This window comes from Galendromus occidentalis, unplaced genomic scaffold (assembly GCF_000255335.2).
Source record: "Galendromus occidentalis unplaced genomic scaffold, Mocc_1.1 scf7180000077475, whole genome shotgun sequence".
NCBI classification, from domain to species: Eukaryota; Metazoa; Arthropoda; class Arachnida; order Mesostigmata; family Phytoseiidae; genus Galendromus; species Galendromus occidentalis.
The window spans coordinates 1,263,690-1,283,367 of record NW_003805463.1 but is presented as its reverse complement, the minus strand read 5'-3'; the positions used below and the strand labels follow the sequence as shown (position 1 = coordinate 1,283,367).

Sequence of the window (19,678 nt, the reverse complement as noted above, 5' to 3'; positions counted from 1 at the left end):
GAGCCTGCAGGGAGGGGCATGAAATGCAGGACAGCAGGGAAAACGACTCGGGGTTGCTCCGGGGCTCGGAAACTTTCAGAAAAGCATGTCAAACCTGGTGATTGTCATTTTCAAAAAAAATGTTTACTTGTGAGGCCCCTACTGTCGGGAGCAGCATCGTGCTGCGGTATCGACGCGCTATCCTCTCAGGGACGGCGCGGCAGCTCGGTTCAAGCTCCGAAAACGAGGGTCTTGCCCGATGATGCGGTCTTTGAAATAGAGCGTTCCCTGATCGCCCTATGATTCAGTGCACCATCGATCGACCATGAGTCAACAAATGCCCCAAGAATGGCTTGTCAAGCCTCTATTGCCACTGCTTATGCATGGCCGTCGTCAAACCGAGCAGGCGGAATGCTGTGTTCGATGGAGGGCTTCCTCGTTGACTATTCCCCGTCTGTGCCGGCAACAGATGGAAAGAGATCACCCTCCGCGCAGCTGTGGCAACGAGATAGAGTGTCTCTGACTCTGACAAATGACGTGAAGGACCAGAGAGACGAGCATCTACTAGCATGCGGATTAGCAAGGCGGAATGCTGTAAACAGTGGCACCACCGAGGCTAATCATTTCCTGTATCAGCGTTCTCTCTTTCCCCGACTTTGTCGTGATCAGCTGCTTCTAATTTCGATATCAGAAGATTGCGCGGGGAACCTCCGTCGGTGATTCCTTACTTCGGCGATGACCCAGGATCCAGGATTCGCCGGACGTAGGAGCGCTTGGCGTAACGAAAATTTTGTGTGTGCGGTCGGCACCGCGCGAACTTGCAACAATGGCTGAACGCGGGTTCCTGATTTAGAGCTCAACGCGGGCCTGTAATGATTCGGTTCCTCAAGGAACTGAGTTTGTGCCACAGACGTTGTCAAGCCTCGTCGCCCGCTCGCGAATCCCAGCCTCTTGATCGCTCGCTTCCTACAGCATCGGAAGCCCTGGAGCAGAACTCGCTGAGCGAGAAGAACGTATCTAGATGGGGGAGCATCCCATGGTGACGTGTTTTCAAAATTCTCATTGAACTCAGCAGAGCCAATCGAATAGCTATGACTTCTCTTGAAACGGATAGAATTCCCGCGCTCATCCACTACATCCTCCCGTAAAGAGGATTCGGGTCCGTCACCGGGAGGTCTTTAATGCGTTCCACGCTCGAACACCCGTTCTTCTTCGACCATCTGACAGCATCGGGAAGTAGTGACGAAGTGGTACTGCGCTCTTTTTTGTGAAACCAGCGCGTGTATTGAACTGTGATTCCCATGATCGCTACATTCACCCTCAATTCCGAGTGATATACGAGTCGTGGCGGGGAACCTCTCGGGGACCGGAGGTTCGACTCTCTCGAGAAAGCCACGTCGATTAGCCGGCTATCGGAATCAGAAGGTGGGTTTTGCCCGTTGCTTTTCTTCGTTTCCTGTTTGTGAGCCCGGAAGTTTCCGCTACCTCGAGAAAGCCCTCAGAGGCGAGACAGTCGGGCGGGGCTCCCTTGTCCATCCATTGTATCTCCTCTCAATTCTCAATGAACAGCTGTTAAATACGATCGGTCGACTCTTTCGGGCCGTCCCGCAACCGGATCGAGGAGGACCCAGCCGAGTTCGATAATGTTCCTCATCCCCCGGATATGGGCAGTGATTCTGGATACTGTTCAACATATTCCGCTGGTGTGAGGCGCATATCCCTCGAGCATTAGGAGGGGGAAAGCTTTTCGTCCGACTGGGAAACCGATCAAGAGCGCCCAGGAAAGACGACTCTGGATTCTAATATCAGGAGGGGTACTCGGTTCCAGATCTCTCCAAAGCTTCGGACATGGCATTTCTCCGGAGACCGAATAGGGAAATGGAAATCGAACAAGCATTGATGCCCGACGAGGAAGAGGAGCACGAAAGAACACCCCGGGAAGGATCGGCAGGGTGGAGGAGCGAATGGCGAAGTATTGCCCTCTTAGTTTTCTTATACGTCTTGCAAGGTGAGTTTTCATTCGACAATGCTCAATCAGCAACAGGTTCAGGGATCGATGGTTGAAGGAATGAATCGTCGGATCCTGTCCCGAATTGATTTCTGAGGACGGCGGGGCTAATCTTCTTCTCTCTCAGGTATTCCTCTTGGAATGGGGTCGGCTTTCATAATGTTCCTGCAGAACCGTAAAATATCGTATGCCCAGCAAGCTCTCTTCAGCATGGTGACTTGGCCCTTCAGCATGAAGGTCCTGTGGGCCCCGATCGTTGACAGTTTGCACTTGAGATCATTCGGCAGGTGAGCTCCGGACAAGAACTCCGGCCCTGCATCATATTTGTGGGAGCCGATCTTGGGACGTGCAGCTTCGACCCGGATATGACATATGCTAAGCTCTTCCCCAGGCGGAAATCATGGCTCGTACCTGTGCAGTACATGATTGGTACATTTCTCATTGTCCTTTCGACGAGACTGGACATTTGGTTCTCCGACGAGCACTCCGCACCCGATGTGCAAACTCTCACCAAAGTCTTTTTCGCTCTGAACTTCTTGGCGGCTACACAAGATATCGCTGTGGACGGCTGGGCTCTGACAATGCTATCAAGGTAATGCGGATGATGGGTCAACCCTGTGTAGCGTTCTGCAATTACCACCTGCTAAAGTGCATGAGGGCAGGAGTTTTTTCAACTAGAATCTAATGAATCTTCCTCTCTTTCCCAATGGGTAGGCGCAATGTCGGGCACGCATCAACGTGCAACACTGTTGGTCAGACCGCTGGCTACTTCCTGGGTCATGTTGTGTTCCTGGCCCTCGAGTCGAAGGATTTCGCGAACACGTACATTTATTCAACTCCTCAGCCCACAGGACTCGTGACCATGTCTGGATACTTGCGCTTCTGGGCGTATGTTTTCTTCATTGCGACGACTCTTGTCGCCATTTTCAAACGCGAACAAGAAACCCAAGACGATGAGGATATGGACATCGAGGAAAGCTATCGATTTACCTTCCGAATATTTTTCCTCCCCCCCGTGATGCTCTTATCGGCGTTCCTCATGACAGCGAAAATTGGTAAGAGCTCTGTCGACTTCACCCCCTGGGGAACGATATGAAAATTCAGCCTGTTTCTTAGTGCTCATGCTCATTACCGACATTTTGGCTCGCAGGTTTCGGCATCGCAGACGGCGCTACGGCGCTGAAGCTCATCGAGGCCGGGGTCCAGAAGGAGAATCTAGCCTTACTCTCGATTCCGATGGTGCCTCTCCAAATAGCGCTCCCCTTCTTCATCTCACGCCATGTAGCAGGGGATCGTCCACTCGACGTGTTCATCAAGGCTTATCCTCTGAGACTGGTGTTTGGCTTGATCCTGGCTGCGGTTGTGCAATGGACGCACTCATTCCTGGGATACTTCCCGTTGTATTACTACGTCGTTATCGTGGCCATCTACGCATGCCATCAAGTCCTGGTCAACGCCTGCTTTGTGTCTCTGATGGCATTTTTCGCGAGAATCTCCGATCCCTCAATGGGTGGAACGTACATGACACTGTTGAACACCTTGAGCAACTTCGGCGGAAACTGGCCGATGACGTTCTCGATGTGGCTCCTCGATTTCATGAGCACAAGGGAGTGCTCATTGACCGGCGTGAGGTGCAATTCTGAATCCGCTGAAAAGGTGGGTACCTATCTAATCTGAGAATATGCGGTCGTCGATGACAAGGATTAGATCGAGGGGGTCTTAAGGACATTCTCTCACCCCTTACAGGAATGCTTGAAGACCGGCGGAGCTTGTGAGACTGTGATCGATGGTTTCTACATAGAGTCGATGATATTCGTCATAATAGGATTTGTTTGGCTCTATGGCTTTGGGAAGCAAGCAGCACAGAAACTTCAAAGGCTGTCGCCATCGGATTGGGCCGTTCCCAGATGAGGAAAACCACAGTAGAGCAATTCTTCTCAAGCAGTTCTAGACCGTCGTGACAGAGAGATGAAGAAACCACATGACGTTGAGAGTCTCAAGATGAGCCGAAATTAGAATCGAAGAGCATCTTCTCGAGGGAACACTGCTAAATGGAACTCCACGCTCATTGACGCAACTTCTAGTCATCTCGCATCGCGCGGCTGACCATCTCAACGAACGCGACAAGCGACTCCCCCAAGATCTCTTGAGCAGATGAGGAGTCTGGATTTCTCGCGGTCTGAAGACTCCAATCAGATTCTATTGAGAAACTCTCGGGTCTGAAAAGACTCGACGCGGCGCCGGCTGCCTGGGCTGATCTTGAGGTGTCGCTTGCCCCTCACGGTGTTGAGGCTCGCTGGATCGTGTCTGAAGCTTCTTCGAGTGCTCCCATCAAGTTGACTGTTCTGAGGGCACCCTCGATCAAGCACATAACATGATGTCTGAATAATGTTTTAGGTACCTACCTAGATTCTATGGAACTTCCGCGCTGCAGTATTTCCTTGGAAACTAAATGTTTGAGCAAGCTCGTCGGAGCAACGGGTACGATCGCACAATAGTCTCGCAGAGCTGATTGCACAAAGGATACCCTTGATTTTGTCCCGTATTTTGCAATAGTGCGTGAATAAGTCATGAGGTCCATCGTGAGACAGATGACATATATGTATCATGGAAAGCATCGTGAGAGACTGAGTGAGTGAGTGATTGAGTGCTCTGGAAATTCAAAGATGGACGAGAGAGATCGTGTTTCGAGAACAAGACCCCGGAATAGGAAGAGGTAATATATGATATTTTCCGTATGAGCTGAATGTCCGCGTTTCATTGTAGGTACCGGTCATTGAAAGATGCCGGAAGCGAGTGCTCCCTGAATCTAACTCAAGCATGCAATGTCTTGGTCCCGGATACTTCGAGGGCTATAATCGTCATTCGGACAGACGAGGTCCTTCAGCAAGGCCCTTCGACCCCAGGTTGCTCGACTTAGTGACGTCACCGAAGAAATGATGTTTGGGGTCATCATTGCTCTGATGAGTCCGGCTGGTCTCGGCCAGGGTTGCACAACACGCGGGCTTCGCCGTCTCTTCCTGCGACACGCCGCGGCATACCGATCCTAGCATTGGTCTCTTGAGAATCTTCCAGGGCATTCCCTCTAGCAGGTGGGTCTTCGCAGCGCTCCGCCTGAGACTCACGGAATGGCCCGGAGAGAGGACCGGAGTCCCTCATAGGTCGATGAATCCACCCTGGTTGCAGCATGTACAACGTTTGCGGATCCGGGAACTCGAATTCGGAAAACAGATGCAGACCGCCCGATCGCGCTCTGAGCTCCAGCATAGAAAAGCGACATCTTCGTCACTCATCGCACGGGAGATCTCGCTCCTTATCGAGTCTGCCTGCCTTCTCCTCGCCTGGTTTCCCAAAAGACGTAAACCGACTCTGAACTGCGAACAATCCAGGAAAAGTACGGCGTAGAAGCCCTCCAACCTCCGAGCAGAATAGCTGCCACAGACAGACGTCGAACAGCTGACTGCTCTCCTCCTCTAATTTCCGAGGGCTCCGGGCAGGAGTGAGGAGACCCATTCCTGGCCGAAACCTGTCCGCTCCGACTTGAGGTGACCATAATCTTGAGCACCGGGCTGCTCCGACTCCGTCCCGGGTGGAAGAAAAGACGAATTCCGCGCTAGGTCGGCAGGATCGCGCTGGAAAATCGGATCTTGTTGATCGTCCGCGGCGTAGAGTTCCGCTGCCGATCGCGACCGCTTCGCCAGCCCAGCAGCTGATGGTGTTGGTAAACAGGAGAAACAGAAGAGAAGTGAGAAAGTTTTGGAGTGGCGGATCTGCTGGTGCGCAGTGAACGTTAGTGCGAAGTGGGATACTCGAAACAGGCGTCAGCATGTCCGCACTTGGTACGCGGAACGGGGGTCCGCCGCCTTCTGAGCAAGTCATCTCACCCACCTTGGTTGAAAGGTACGATTCTGAGCTTCTCCGATCAGCCAGTGAACTAGTCGATCAGTCAACGAAATACGGCTCAGCTGAACGTAACCAGCAACAGCTCCGCTAACTGCGCAATATTCCGGATACAGTCATCGGAAGTGTTTCGTCCTCAATGGTTGACGAGATGATCCCTGAGTTTTCGGAGCGAGGAATCGATGGGAACCAATCGAGTGTCCTTGAACTCTGTTCTCGAATCTGCTGAGTGCATGCGTAGGATACAGGGAGACCGTTCTGAGCTCTGAGGATGCTGAATAGATTGAGGATTTTTTCGCTCTCAACCCTACCCGTTGTTGGGGGAGAACTCGAGAACCTCTGAGCCTCGGGAAAAATCAGTATCATCGACTCTCCGGGGAAGGACTCTCGGGCCGGATGAGTCATTGGTATTTTTTCTTTTGTGTTTCTGCCAAGAACTACGCTCGGTAGATACGCTACCCGGGAATCCGGGAATCTGTCCAAATTCCGTTCAGAGCAAGAGAGCCCCGCTTTCTCAGCTGCGGGGATGGACCTGACAGCGAGTCGAGAATGTGTTGAAAGATAAGATGGTTCCCTCCAGCCGTTTCACTCGGAGACAAGTGTGGAAGGACCCGAGAAACATCCCATCTCAAATCTTGTTGCCAACGTCGATATGGGTGACGCAACGGTGATTATGATTAGCTCCCTCGAAACTCCTAATAGAAACAGGAGTCGATTCCGCGTCGATCGCCCGCCCAGTGAATCATCTGTCATGTCACCGAATAGCCACCGCAGGAACCCGTATCGGGCCATATCAAGTTCATGGGCTCTGGTCGCTGAATACGAAATATTACGCACAATGTCCTGCTCACGATTCACGATGCTCTGTGATGGCTCGGAGCGAGTCTATGGTGCGCATTCAAGTCCCTCTGTTATCTCCGACGCACAAGCTCGATGTAGTAGCAATTATCTTGAGCAGTCCCCCATGAGCAGAGCGGTTCCGTGCCTGGAAGTCCCGTGACGAGCGCAATCGTCTCCGGATCCATCCGATTGCACCGTTTCCTTCTGGGACGAAGTTTCTAATCAAGTATCGTTTTCGCGGCACTCCATTCGGCGGATATGACCCGTTGACCGAGGTCGACGCCAATCTCCGAGTCTACGGCGGCTCATGAGCCCACTAAAGCGCGATTTCGTCAACTTTGGAAACCGAACGCTGGCGCCTCCTCCAACTTTTGAAAACCGCGGATGAAGGCAGCTCTCAACAACAATTATCTCAGCGCAACGTCGAGAGTTAGACGTGTTGATGTGTCTTCCCCGAAAGCATCGCCGGGAAGGCACAGTTTGAAAACAAGAAATAGCGATCCTTCAGATTCAATCAGAATATCCCTTTCATTTCTGACGTTTCAAGCGTCGGATATCGTCTTTGCAGCGGTGTTGAAGATCGCTCCTACGTCGACAGCGTAGTCGAGATGATCTCGGACGTAGTCCCCGTAGGCGTCAACTCGGGTCCAGCCGGACGCAAAGGCTACCGGACCCATGAGCATGTCAACTGGGTCAAAATGGTGAACACTGACGGTGAGTTAGAGATGAAACGTTGTCATTGCATGCGAGGAAAGTCCCGATGAGACGACAAGTGTCATGCGTGATGGATGAGACCGAAAATCTCCTTTTGCAGTGCTGGACGACTTTGAAACCCTCGTGGTCGGCATGGGTTACGGGGACGGCATTCAGTTGTTCGCGCTGCCGGTGAGAATTCTCTGCGAGTTTCAACGTCACAATCGATGTGCGATGGTCTCATTTGAGGCATTTGCCCTTCCTCCGAACTCAATGTTGGTTTTGCAGACGAACGGCGTTGCGAGAGTGATCCTCTCGAGACGAAACTCGAGTCCAGTCAAAGATTTTTGTATGCTTCCGGCACCACCGAAGGAGACCAAATGCGAACTTTCGTTTCGGGAGTTGGCGGGTGAGTATTCACGATTTGTTGCCGATCTGGGCTGGAAATAGACACCGATGCGGCCAGGTCCGATCCAGCGCTCTGAATGGCTTCCCTCCTTGCAGGAAAAACCGATATCTATACCTTAGACAGGCCCTTAGTGGCAATTTGTGAATTGAACACAATATCGATTCTTGCCGTGCACAGCGGAGCGTTCCGTCATTCCTTGAACCACAACGCGCAGAAGGTGGTAGCGTCTCGGAACGCGCTTCTGGCCGCCTGTCCCATGCAGATTTCTGTTTTCGGAGCTCATGATTTCAGTTTGCTCTTCGTCTTACCTACTGCCGGACAGGTGCCCGTAGCGATAAGCTGCAGATGGATCGCCTACGCAGAAAAAACCGTGAGTTCAAAGACCATCCCCGATCGTTTTTGCTCTTTCTCCGGCGGTCGAGTCCCGAGCAGTCTTCTCCATTCCACGAGCAATAGTTGATCTCCGTATGCATATTGCAGTTGTCGACGTCTTATGCAACGCCGGGTGGCTTGTTGAGTGATGATCCGACATCGGTCACCGTTACGGTTATGCAGGCAGCCAAAAGTATCAAAACCGGTCTCACCAGGTAAAATCAGGCCGGCTCTAAGTCATCGTTCAATGAAGTCTCGATTCCGTCGCTCCCTTCGTCAAACTAAGCATTCCCGGGAGATGACTCTGTTTCTCCACCCTCAGATTGGGCGAAACAGTGACTGGCAGCTGTTCCCCTCCTCGCAGAAATCCCGCGACTTTCAGTCAAGGCATCGTCAGTGTAGTTGACGTTCTAGCAACGGACACCGATAGGAAATTGTTACATTTCCAGGTGAGTCAACTGAATTTCCGCCTAAGCGCCAGAAAAGTTTTTTTTTCCCTACATATCCTATAATTTGTATCTCGACTCCTATTCTCCAGGCTCATCGTGATACGATAGCGGCGATCTGTTTCGATCCTGCCGGCAATTTATTGCTAACAGCCGACAAGCAGGGCCGTCGCTTCCACGTCTTTCGTCTTCTTCCGCATCCAGGAGGCTCCGCTCACGCCAAGGTTCGTCAATCCGACGGTACTGCGTTCGAGTTTCAGCTCAGATCCGTCGGAAGCTGTTAAATCCGAAAATACCTACTGACTTTTAATGACAACTCACGATCCTCATTCAGGTCGACCATTTGTATGTGTTGCACCGAGGTGATACGACCGCAGCCGTCTGGGACATGGCCTTCTCCCTTGATTCTCGATGGGTCTCAGTTTGCACGGCTCGCGGTACAGTGCACGTGTTTCCAGTGGCGCCGTACGGAGGGAAAGCCTCCGTGCGAACACACCTGTCGAATCGCGTAGTCAACAAACTGAGTAGATATCAACGGAGCGCAGGAGTGGATCAAGACCACGACATGCCGCAGCTAGTGAATCCTGTGGCTCAGATTCGACACAGCCTGGCTAGTGGTATGCCCATTTTTCCCGAAGTACTCTTATTGCCTACAGAAAATATCTTCGTCTCCAGAATGCGTGAAATATCTTGCATACGAATTCGGTCGAGAGCATAGTCCTACATCAAGACTCCGACTTCGGTATCTTGACAGGCGATTGTGATGCGGGATCTCGCAAAGGAGATGGAATGCTATTATCAATGGGTTTCTCGTCTGCCAGAGCGTGTTGGCTCAACAACAGCAAAGTGAGTTCTGCAGCGCCGTAGTATCGACTAAAACGACTTTTCTCGGTGTCGCGGTTTCTATTCTCCGAAAATCGTCCGGGCGGTTTCATGATCTAGGAAAACCCCTTGAAGGTGCCGACTCACGCTCCCAATCAGGACTCGTTATTCGCCGTTACCACCGCGGGACTATTGGTCGAGCACATGCTGGAGCTCCGGCCGCAAGTCCATGACGGCGCGGGAGCCCGACCGAGTGATCATGAGCTTGGCGTAGACGTGTCGGCGAATCTCGTCGCTCACTGGCAATTGTTGGCTCCGAACGCCAACGCTAGCAATGCTGTGAACTCAGCCCAACAGGTTTGCATGGCGCCGAACAGACGATCCGCTGAATGCACCGCCGCTCAGACCGGCTGTTGGATGAGTCAGGTAGAAATCGTTACCTACGCAGCCCCTCATCGAAGGTGAGTTCGCGAAGCGCGCATAAAGCGTCGGATATTCGACTCCGGAGCCACCGGGAGCCTGATACCTCAGATCCTCGACGGGACCGTCTCAAACAAAATGTGACGTCTCCATTCCCGCAGGCTCTGGATGGGACCCCAATTCTCGTTCCGGCCTGGTCATCTGAAGCAAGGAAGCTTACTCGTGATCCAGGATGCCGCGGTCGATGGCGGTCTCGTTGAGGCGAGTGCAATGACAGAGATCGACGCAGCTGGTTTTCAATTCGAGCGCCGGTGATAGTATTTGCGGAGAGGGCTGAGGTAGACTAATAAAGAGACAATTTCGAATTTCAGGTCGAGTCGTCGAACGAACTCATCGCCGAGCATATCGCGGAGGCGATGAATGAACAGTCCGCAATAACAGTGCATTCATCGGCGGATTCACTCTATCATTCCCCGAGTCAGAGCTCCGAGCACCTGCTCATATTTGACGGCGACCTAGATTCATTGTAGATGCGCCGCCGAAAAATATTCTGCCAAATCAGAGTATATGTCTAGATGACATGCTTGTTGGAATTCGGAGTCCCGGTCCCTATAGAAATCTCTGATGTTTCGTAAGGAAAGCGATCGAAACCCATAGGTGTCGTCGCAATTGAGCTGCATCTGACATATGGGAAGTCGCTCGATTCCGACCTGTAATCTCGACGTGTCAGAATCGGAAACAGAGGAACTCACCCTCTGATGAGTTCCGGTTGTTGTCTCCCCCCGGAAAGGAGTGGGTACCTTGAGGACGTTAGCGAGACTTATAGGATCCGATGATAAGTTCATGCGGGAACCCTACGCGTCCCGTGCATGTAATCCCAACCCCATGCTATGATTTGTAGAAACGGTGATATTTCTTCCTTCTCGAAGTTTCTTTGGCGAAATCCAGCGACCGCTCTCTGCGTTCCCATTTGGTAGTCTCTTTTGCCATCTATTGTGAAGCTTCTCTTGAATTTCTGATTATAGAGCGTTCCTAGGAGCATTGTATAAATAATTAAAGTATTAAGGAAGCGCAAACTTCGCAAAAAAAAGCGAAAAAGAGATCACTCAGAAACAGCACAAACAAATATAAGATGAATAAAAGCTACGCAGACAAGGGCGTATAAAGCTCGAATCGAAAATGAAAAAAATTCGGATTATGATGGATTATAGCACCAGAGTTGTGATATGAGAGGGAAGTCTCTCCCCGAAAACAAAGATAATGTCCCAACGGTTATCGGAACGAAACTAGTCTTATTTCCCCAATGAGCAATACGCGGGCGGACTTCAATACCCGTATGACACCGTTGAGGAACGATTCGCTGAGGGGAAAAGTCTCCGATTCAAGCTTCGGCTTTTGACTCAAGCTCGTTCCTTCGAGAACTCGGTGCACAGAACGCGAAAGTAGCGCGGAGATTTAATTTTCAATCGAGATCAGTTCTATCTTCTGAAAAATTCCGGAAATCGGATAAAAGGGCTTGTCCTCTTATATCGCAACTCCAGTGATTATCCGCGGAGAGTCCTTGAATGCTGTGATCGACAAAGTCGATGGACTCCGATTATCATTCGAAGAGGGATTCGTCCCCAAAGAAAAATGCGGCTTCTCATCTCAGCGACCCTGCCGGATTTCGAGCCACCCTGCAGAATTTCCGTGGTTGAGGGATGAGATTATGGGAAAATTCGTACCGTAGGAGTCCGAATGCGCGGGTCTCCTCGCTGCCTTCGGACGGGAAGATCTCTGTTGATCATGATACCGCCGACTGTACTTCAGCCCATCACTCAGATGAGGTGATGCTCCGATCCGAGCGAATGATTCGAATCGAAATGGAATCTGTAGGGAACACAGTATTTAGCTTTCGAATGCCGGGGACAACCTATCTGCAGAGTTCCCGTGAACAAAGGATAGCGGAGCTCAGAGCGAGGTTTCTTTGTTATTTTCAAGCTGCGGTTTCAGGAACTTTATCACCATACGAAACACATTCTCGCTATCATCTTCACGCAATCTCTCTAGATAGCGCACATTCATGTCAGCGATCAATGATCAAATGAACCAAATACTTAATGAGAGCTCTGGCCGTCAACTCTACAGCCTATTCGCCTGCAGGATGTCCGAGCGAAACGGGAGCCGTGACCCGAGGAGCGCGGCCGGCCACGCAAACGGGAGATGATCCGTGTGATCATCCCCTCGAAGCAGGGCACGATACGTTGTCTTGCCCTTGTACATACGATGGAGGAAAGGTGTAGTTTAGAGAACGACTGTAGCGCAACGTGATGGTTATGATGGGAAATTGTGACGGAGCCACCTGTGACGATTCGGGCCGTACATGAAATAAAAGCGAGAGCTAGGAATCAGATGCGCGCTTTCAGAAGAGAGCCATGGATCTCGACCGGATACGAGACCCGGTAATGGAACTTTTCGGAAGTATTTTTCCTTCACGGTGAGAGATCCCTCCCTTCTCCATAATGAGGAAGCTCCTCTCTCCCTTCCCCCGTGAGCGGCATTTCTCTTTCCAAGAATATCTCGGAACGAAGACGAATATCTTGGAATCAATGTCGACCCAAGATGTTTTTCGATGGAATTGCACGAGATTCGAGGGCAATAGGCACTATGTCTGGGAGACTTCAGCTCTATGGAAGCTGTTCTCGAACATCTCGGAAAATCGGGGGCTTGTGCATGGCGTTGATGACTGTCCCTCCGTGGACTGACCGAGTTCCGGACGAAGGCTCTCGCGTTCAGTTGGCGCGGTACTTCCATGAGAGCTGTCGCATTAAAATCCGATCGGGATTCCGATTATTCCGGAGCACCTGCGCCTAACCGAGGTCGATTCAGATCTAGTCGTCGGTCTGCGGGTGACGTCCATCATTGGGGGAACCGCAAGTCCTTGCTAGACGCCCCTGTATTCCAAAGTAATTTCCCGAATCTGGACCAAGAAAAACGGTTATCTTCGGATCCCAACTTCTCAATCCTGGTAGGTTTGCTCGCTGGTATCTCATATGGTGACATCGCAATTCGGCTCTAGGGCTCATTCGACGAACGATCATCAGGACTGTCAGCTCATTGTTAGCGCGGTGTACGCAACCGGCATCTGAGATCCGCCTCACGATCTCGCGCACCCGATGTCGACCATGGGCGGCAGAGTTCGGCTCCGGCTTCGCTGCCCCGACCAGAGCGCCTTAAAGGATCGGGGTCTCATATGACTTGTTTGTTTTAACCTCTGGTGGCTCGATTGCTCTTTTCGGGATGCTTCTCCGAGAAATCCGCCCGCGGCAAGCCGTTCGGAGCCTCCATATCGGGTTCCACTCGCGCCATCATTCGCGACAGGGCTCTCCCGTGGTCGAGACCCGGCATGTCCGGGATATTCCATGAGCTTTCCCGACTTAGAAATCATACCGATGCCCGAAGAGGGCTGTCTTCAATCATCTCTGATCAGTGATCACCCATCACATCTATGAGAAGTCCGAGACGATGGAGGCCGGACTCATTGTCAGCCGCCAATAATATCAGATAACGCTCGTTTGACTCTTCCGCAGGTTTCGGTCGCTGATTCCTTCTCGGACTCACAATCTGTCGGAGCATTTTCCAAATATCATCAGATTGTAGATCTACCGAAAATCGCTCTAGTATTGGGTTCAAAGGCGATTCAATTATATTTCATCAATGGTAATAAGTCAGCTATCCACCGCCATCGGTCTCTGAGACCATCCTCGGTCGGTACCTGATCAGAATGAGTCTTGGACTCCCAGTAGCAAGCCTGTAGCTTCCGCGATCGCGCGGGACCTGCACGGCCCAGGACCGGGCCTCCGCTCGGTGAAATCGGGTCTTATGAAGATCAATTCAGGAAAGAATTTGATTCGAAGAAATTCGTCGGGTGTAATAGATTCAGTCGACCCGGGCGTATGACGGTACGGAAGTGTTGTTCTAGCACCGCTCCCAATGTTTGAGGCAGAACTGTCGGCTCTCCTGGACGGAACTCGACGACCGACACATCGGGAATCTATCCATGTGGAGGCTGGGTTTTTCGCGTTGGAGCTGATAGATGTACGCATGTGGGCGAACGAGAGCGCCCAAAATAATGAGATCATCAAAGCGTCGGCGAAACTTGAGGATCTGCTGCATGAAATCTCGGCGCTCCATTGGCTGACTGAAGTCGTAATAGTCAGCAAGCACAGCTCTAAGTCGCGACGCGCGACGATCTCCGGCGGCCGATATGTCGGTATGACTCCGTTAAAGTCTCGTGTCCTCTCTTCCCGTTGCACGGGACTTGATTGCCCGAACGTGCGCTGAAGGCCAATTATTCCAAGCTCAATTCGCATCGTGCTTTGCTCTGTCCCCATTATGATATAGGAGCACAGAATCCGATATAGCTGCTAACCTCTCCCTGACGGCGAGCCGTCTTGAGAGGCTCGGTTTCCGTATGGCATCGCGTACGGCATGTGTGGAGGACTGATCCTTAGTAGATGCCGCGTAAGTCTTGACATCCTTACGTTGGCGAGATCCGATGGGTGATTTCTTACCGGAGTCATCTACGGATGTGAATCGTCTCTGCGGAGGCTCCAACGCAGCTCGAAGATTCCGCGGCAGAATCAAACTGACGTGGGATGCGGCATTCCAGGAATGTCGCTATACTGCACAAGCTCAACCGGACACTTTATCTGATTTTTCTCCCCTCAGGGCTCTCACAGGTCCAGCTCAACTCGGCGGCTATCCTCGAGTAAAAATGAGATTTCCGAAGTGATTGTCTTCGGCTCCCGTCGCAGGCACTCTTTCCTAATTCCTCCTTCGCGGATCCCGTGTTTTTGGAGACCTCCGGCTCGCGAAAAATCCTTCGATTCAGGTTCTCTACTGCGTAAATCGCGATAAGCGAGAGACATTGTCTTCGAGTGTTCGCATGAGCTCTTCTCAGACGAGCCCGCGAGAGAATATCTCCTTTACAATGCCCAGGAGAAAGTTTCTATGAAAGATACGCATGAAATTCGGAAATTTCATACGTAGCTGCCGGTGCTAAAAGGCGACGAGTTCTCGCAGACTTCGCTGTGAAGGTGCTCCACGTTCGCTTCAGGCAGTATCGGAGACTAATCAATAAAGATTATTTCTCATCGTCCCATCCCCCGTGGCTCCGACATCCACAACATAAGAAGAGCCCAGCCTGGCTGCACTGAACGATTTGTCATAAGTTTTTTGCTTCATTGACGAAAAGCATGGCAGGAAAAAAACCGTCCCACTTCCCCTGAGGGTTCTGCCGCGGGTGAATTTTTCTAGGCCTCCGCAGAATCTCTATCGATCCGAGTGCTGACAGTCCGTGGAAGTTCTTATGAGTGCATCTTGGAGGGGGAGTCGGGACTCCAGAAAGAAAGGGATCGGATCTGAGGACACTCCTCCCTTGCAAAAAATAGCGACGCAGGAGAAGCTCATTGTGGGTGACACCGACTTGTTTTTTCGCGAATGAACAATCATTCTCTTCCGAGATGCTTAGAATGCGTAGAAGAGTTGTCATTGTTTCATCTTCTTTCCCCGATGCGGCCCTGCTTAGATGAGTCAGTTCCCTGGATTCGAATGGGTACCCGAAGGAAGGATGTGAGCAACAGCGATTTCAGCAGGGCTCGAACAAGCGACACAAGCAAGCGGGACAACAACCGATACAGACATACATATGTAAGGCGGGGAAGACGACTGTCGCCCATCAACAAGGGGAGCAGAAACGTTAGAAGTAATGGCGAGGAGCAAACAGAAAGTTTTCGGAGGGAGCCCCGCGGACGCACCCGGTCGGTAATTCCAGGACAAGGCGTGCACACGTACTGACGGTGCTGTTGGGCTTCGAAGCTCACGACAAGCAGGCCGCGAGATGGAGGACGGAAAGGGGGGATACCACCGGGCGAGTAGAAACGGAAGACAGACGGTCCGTCCGTTGGCTGCCGTCGGTGCAATGTATTGCCGCAACACTTCTAAAAGAAGGACGGAAAGGGATGGCAAGGGGAGAAGTCGCTACAGGCCCCTCGTGCCCTTGGCTCGATGCCACCACAAGCCTGAGAACATGTCCCAGAGGATTACCCTCGAGCAGCCCGCGCGCTGTCTGAAATCTCCGCGAATGCAGACGTCTTCGGCCAATACTCGAAGGCTTCCATCATTTGTTGCGACCCGTGAATAAGTCCCACACCCTGAAGCGTCTGTGGAATCTTCTCAGTCGGGAGCGACGAAAAGCGACGAATCTGTCTGTCATATGTTTATGATACGATCCATGTACCCACACCAATCATCAATCGGAAACGAGGGGAGTCACCGACGCCGCTTGCGAATTCCTCTTTCGCCCTCGGAATTGATTTTATTCGTTTCCCCCGACGCCTGCTTATTTTTCAGCTCTTCTCCAGCCCGGAACTGCGAACGCGTATTCATTGAAAAACTAGGATGGAGGTTGCGACATCCTACCATTTTTACCATTTTCGGATACGTCGGAGGAATCATTTGGGCATTTTTCGTCTGAACTTAGGGTAGACTACCAGGTTGCTACCGACGTACAGATACATCCAGCACCTTCACCGCTAACTCGACTTCAGGAACATGGGATCAGTATCCGAGAATATCAGACACGCGTCGGTTGACCTACATCACACGTAACAAAGTGAGAGGGCCTCTCGGGGATATAGTCATTGAGTTTCGGTCACCTCCCGCTCTCTTCTCCCTCTTGATCCTTTCAAGGTCGACGCTCCACCCCCTGTAGTCCTGCAACAGCGTGGATGGCGTGAGCGAGCAGTTAGCGAAGTTTCGATCCTTCTAATAGGAGAGCTTTCCCACATCGTCCCCCAAGGTGCGATGAGTTCGTCGAAGATATCGGCAAGCGCGGTACTTGGAGTCGGTTGAATAAACTCCTGGATTACCGATTCCTTACATTGGCGGTTCGCTAGCGCCGCCATACGTGCGTAACTCGAAAATTGAGCAAGTTCCAGCGTCTATTCCTCGGAGGCCGCATGTCGGACGCTAACCCTATTAGGGCAATGAAGGTAGGGAAGCGGATACACACTCGAAGGGACGGCGCGGCGCTCGCCGAGACTTTCATTCGCGATCGGTCGATCGATGGATACTAAGACTCCGACGTTACTGCTACGCATAGATAGATGGACCCATAGACGAGAAGGCGGGAATGCTCCAATCTTGATTTTCCGCATCGTCTCAGCGTGCGATACATAATTCAGCAGTTCCACAACTAATTTTCATAATGCCCTCGGCCCTCGGCTCGATAAGAGTGATTACGATAAGGTGGCTGGAGGGGGGAGGGAAGCGGCCACTCATGCTGCTTCTTGCTCCGCGTCGGGGACATTCATCTCGAGAGCTGCATCCATAACTACTAAGGAAAATCACAGTGGGCTTCCATTTGCATATCGGGCACCCGTGTTGTCACAGAACCGACGGTATGGAGAGACGTTGCATTCCGAGCTAGCAGGACGAAGGCTCCTCCCGCGGTTGAGTGACGTCTTCGACATGAAGACTTTGCGCCTCTGAATGCGCGAACGTATGGCACTGCATGCTTCGCGTACTCCAAGCACAGGCCGCGAACTTCAAGTGAATGGCTCGGTAAAATGATGATTGTTATTGTCTGATACACCCCGACGCCTTATGGAAAGACAACTTTCGTGCACGGTTCTTCTTTTCGGAAGAATCCACGGCCATCAAACTCATACTTTCTATCTTCCGATGCTAAAGACGCCTTGCTCGCGCATCGGAGGCGTGACAGGAAGATGCACGCTCTATTGAAGAAATTGGGATCATCGGTTGAAATATCCTCATGGGCGAATGATGAACGTGATCCTCTTCCGTTCCCACGGTGTGATCTGCGAAATCCCCCGCAGCGGCGTGAGGAGTCATGCGTGAAGCGGTTCTTCGAAGTAGTATTCATTCCTGAGCCGGCGTCGGCACGCTTAGCTCTGACTCCCCCGGAAGGATAAACTCTGTCCGACACTCGCTAAGCTCTGGGGTCGGCTCGCCTGCGATCCACAGAGGACACATCTCCAGATTTTATATTCAATTTTTATTCAACAAACTGTTGCAAGTGCACTCACAAAGACGGCTCCTCCCTATAGATCTTCATCGACGGACTTTGGAAGTATTATTCCACCAATAGTATCTACGTGAATGATTATTATTCAAGGATCTCGTAATATCCGTCAAGTTTCCAAAACCGAGGCTCTCCAGTCGGTGATTCATTCATTTCGTGCCCACGCTATTCTATTCTTCATATAAGATGATGATTCTCTCTCGGGGGGAAGGAATGAACATACATGTCGGTATCGGAGTTCCCCGTTTGCATAAGTGGAGGTTCCGGACATTCCGATCCTCGCATCCAACACTCTTTCCTGCACTTATTGCGCGGAAGGCTTCCTAATAGTTACCTAGTACGTTATAGTCTCTTTCGTCATCCCGAGGTCTGTACGGAGCATCGGAATAGGAAAAGTTCTGCAATCTCTTCGCACAGAGAGTAGCGCGATTATAAGAATATGGACGCTTGTTTCAAAATTTGACGGAATTTAAAAAAGTTAATCCTCTGTGTGTTGATCGAATCATCGACAGCAACGCTTTCTTATAGGATAATGCTCATCCCTATTTAAAGTATGATCATGTCTCTTTAGTCTGATTTGGAGAGATTGTTACAGTTGAATACAGCTCGCTTGTGCCCTAATCATGTCCCAGTAAGGTCTTGATAGAATGCGCTGGCGTTTAACCATTCCGGTTTTTCGACTTCCTCTGCAGGTGCGTCACTATTTTTCTCTGATTCCCTTCCGCGATCTGTCAGTCATAGCACCCGCTGCCTTCGAGAAGAAAGTCTCTCGTGGCGGCGGAGCTGAGAACTGTGAACCATCTCTCTCGGATACCCAAGCCTTTTCGGCTCCCTAACGTCTGCGATCGGGATCGGACCAGCGCTCCACCAAGTAGAATTTGAACTTTTCCTTCACCCGTCACCGGCCAATAGATTGATCGCTCGACCAGCCACTACTCCCGTAGGCGAACCCGTCCCTCAAGTCGGTTCGGTCTCACCGAGAGGCTCGATGAAGACAACTAAAGACCGACGACCAACCAACCCACCCACTCCATCTTGATGAACGTTTTTGAATCCGGTGCTATTATCATATTCCTATGAATTCGAGCTCCGCGTTTCCCAGCTTCCGAACCAGTAGTACATCCCAGGCGGAAAACCATCGATTGTTCATAAAATGAACACGCTCTGTAGAGTCTTCTGTGAGGCAGAGAAGGTGCGCGCAATTCAGAATTTTGTGCGAGAAAAAGCTGTCGAATCTGCGGGGCCATGAATATCCGTGAGTCGTTACCGAGAGGCAATGGGAAGTGGTGGAACGATTTGGCACAAACGGGCTTTTTGTTGGAAGTAGAGGTCGAGAGGAAATTTTCCATGATATATACGCTGAGGCAGTCTCTAGAAACCCACAGACTCCTTCGAAACTCGCTGCGCTCGCAAACTCCAGCGGAATTTCGGGGGAGAATCCACGGGCTATCATTCGGCGGAGATCGAGGAAATTCGAGAGATTAGAAAGTGACGATTGAGCTTATCGAGGCAAACTCCGAAATATGCTCAAGTCCACATTTAACTCATCCAAAAAAATCCAGAGTCAATCCCATCCAATGGTCGGGAAGTCGAATCAGGCTATCAGCCGGATTCTTCCGAACTCAATACAGAGAATTTTTCCTCCCCTGTTTGCAAGACTACTTCTCCGACAAATCTCACGAGAGGGCTAAACAAGCACCGAC

The 19,678-nt window shown here is 51.3% G+C and overlaps 2 protein-coding genes across 2 annotated transcripts in view; both read left to right on the top strand.

The window, feature by feature from the left end:
* The window catches only part of LOC100898567 (acetyl-coenzyme A transporter 1), a 4,724-nt gene extending 826 nt beyond the window's left edge, over positions 1 to 3,898 (top strand). The window contains exons 2-7 of the mRNA XM_003744918.1: positions 1,808 to 1,987; positions 2,115 to 2,274; positions 2,379 to 2,579; positions 2,702 to 3,042; positions 3,138 to 3,643; positions 3,734 to 3,898. Coding sequence (XP_003744966.1) covers positions 1,808 to 1,987; positions 2,115 to 2,274; positions 2,379 to 2,579; positions 2,702 to 3,042; positions 3,138 to 3,643; positions 3,734 to 3,898 — 1,553 coding nt within the window. The remainder of the gene's footprint in view (positions 1 to 1,807; positions 1,988 to 2,114; positions 2,275 to 2,378; positions 2,580 to 2,701; positions 3,043 to 3,137; positions 3,644 to 3,733) is intronic.
* A 1,915-nt stretch (positions 3,899 to 5,813) lies between these two features.
* LOC100898427 (breast carcinoma-amplified sequence 3 protein rudhira) lies at positions 5,814 to 11,439 on the top strand. Its single transcript, XM_029111860.1, is given in 13 exon segments — positions 5,814 to 5,899; positions 7,275 to 7,441; positions 7,542 to 7,612; positions 7,709 to 7,802; positions 7,925 to 8,199; positions 8,310 to 8,416; positions 8,524 to 8,650; positions 8,740 to 8,871; positions 8,982 to 9,264; positions 9,402 to 9,493; positions 9,605 to 9,930; positions 10,051 to 10,150; positions 10,261 to 11,439. Coding segments are annotated over 13 exon segments (2,019 nt in total). The 3' UTR covers positions 10,420 to 11,439.
* The last annotated feature ends 8,239 nt before the right edge of the window (positions 11,440 to 19,678 follow it).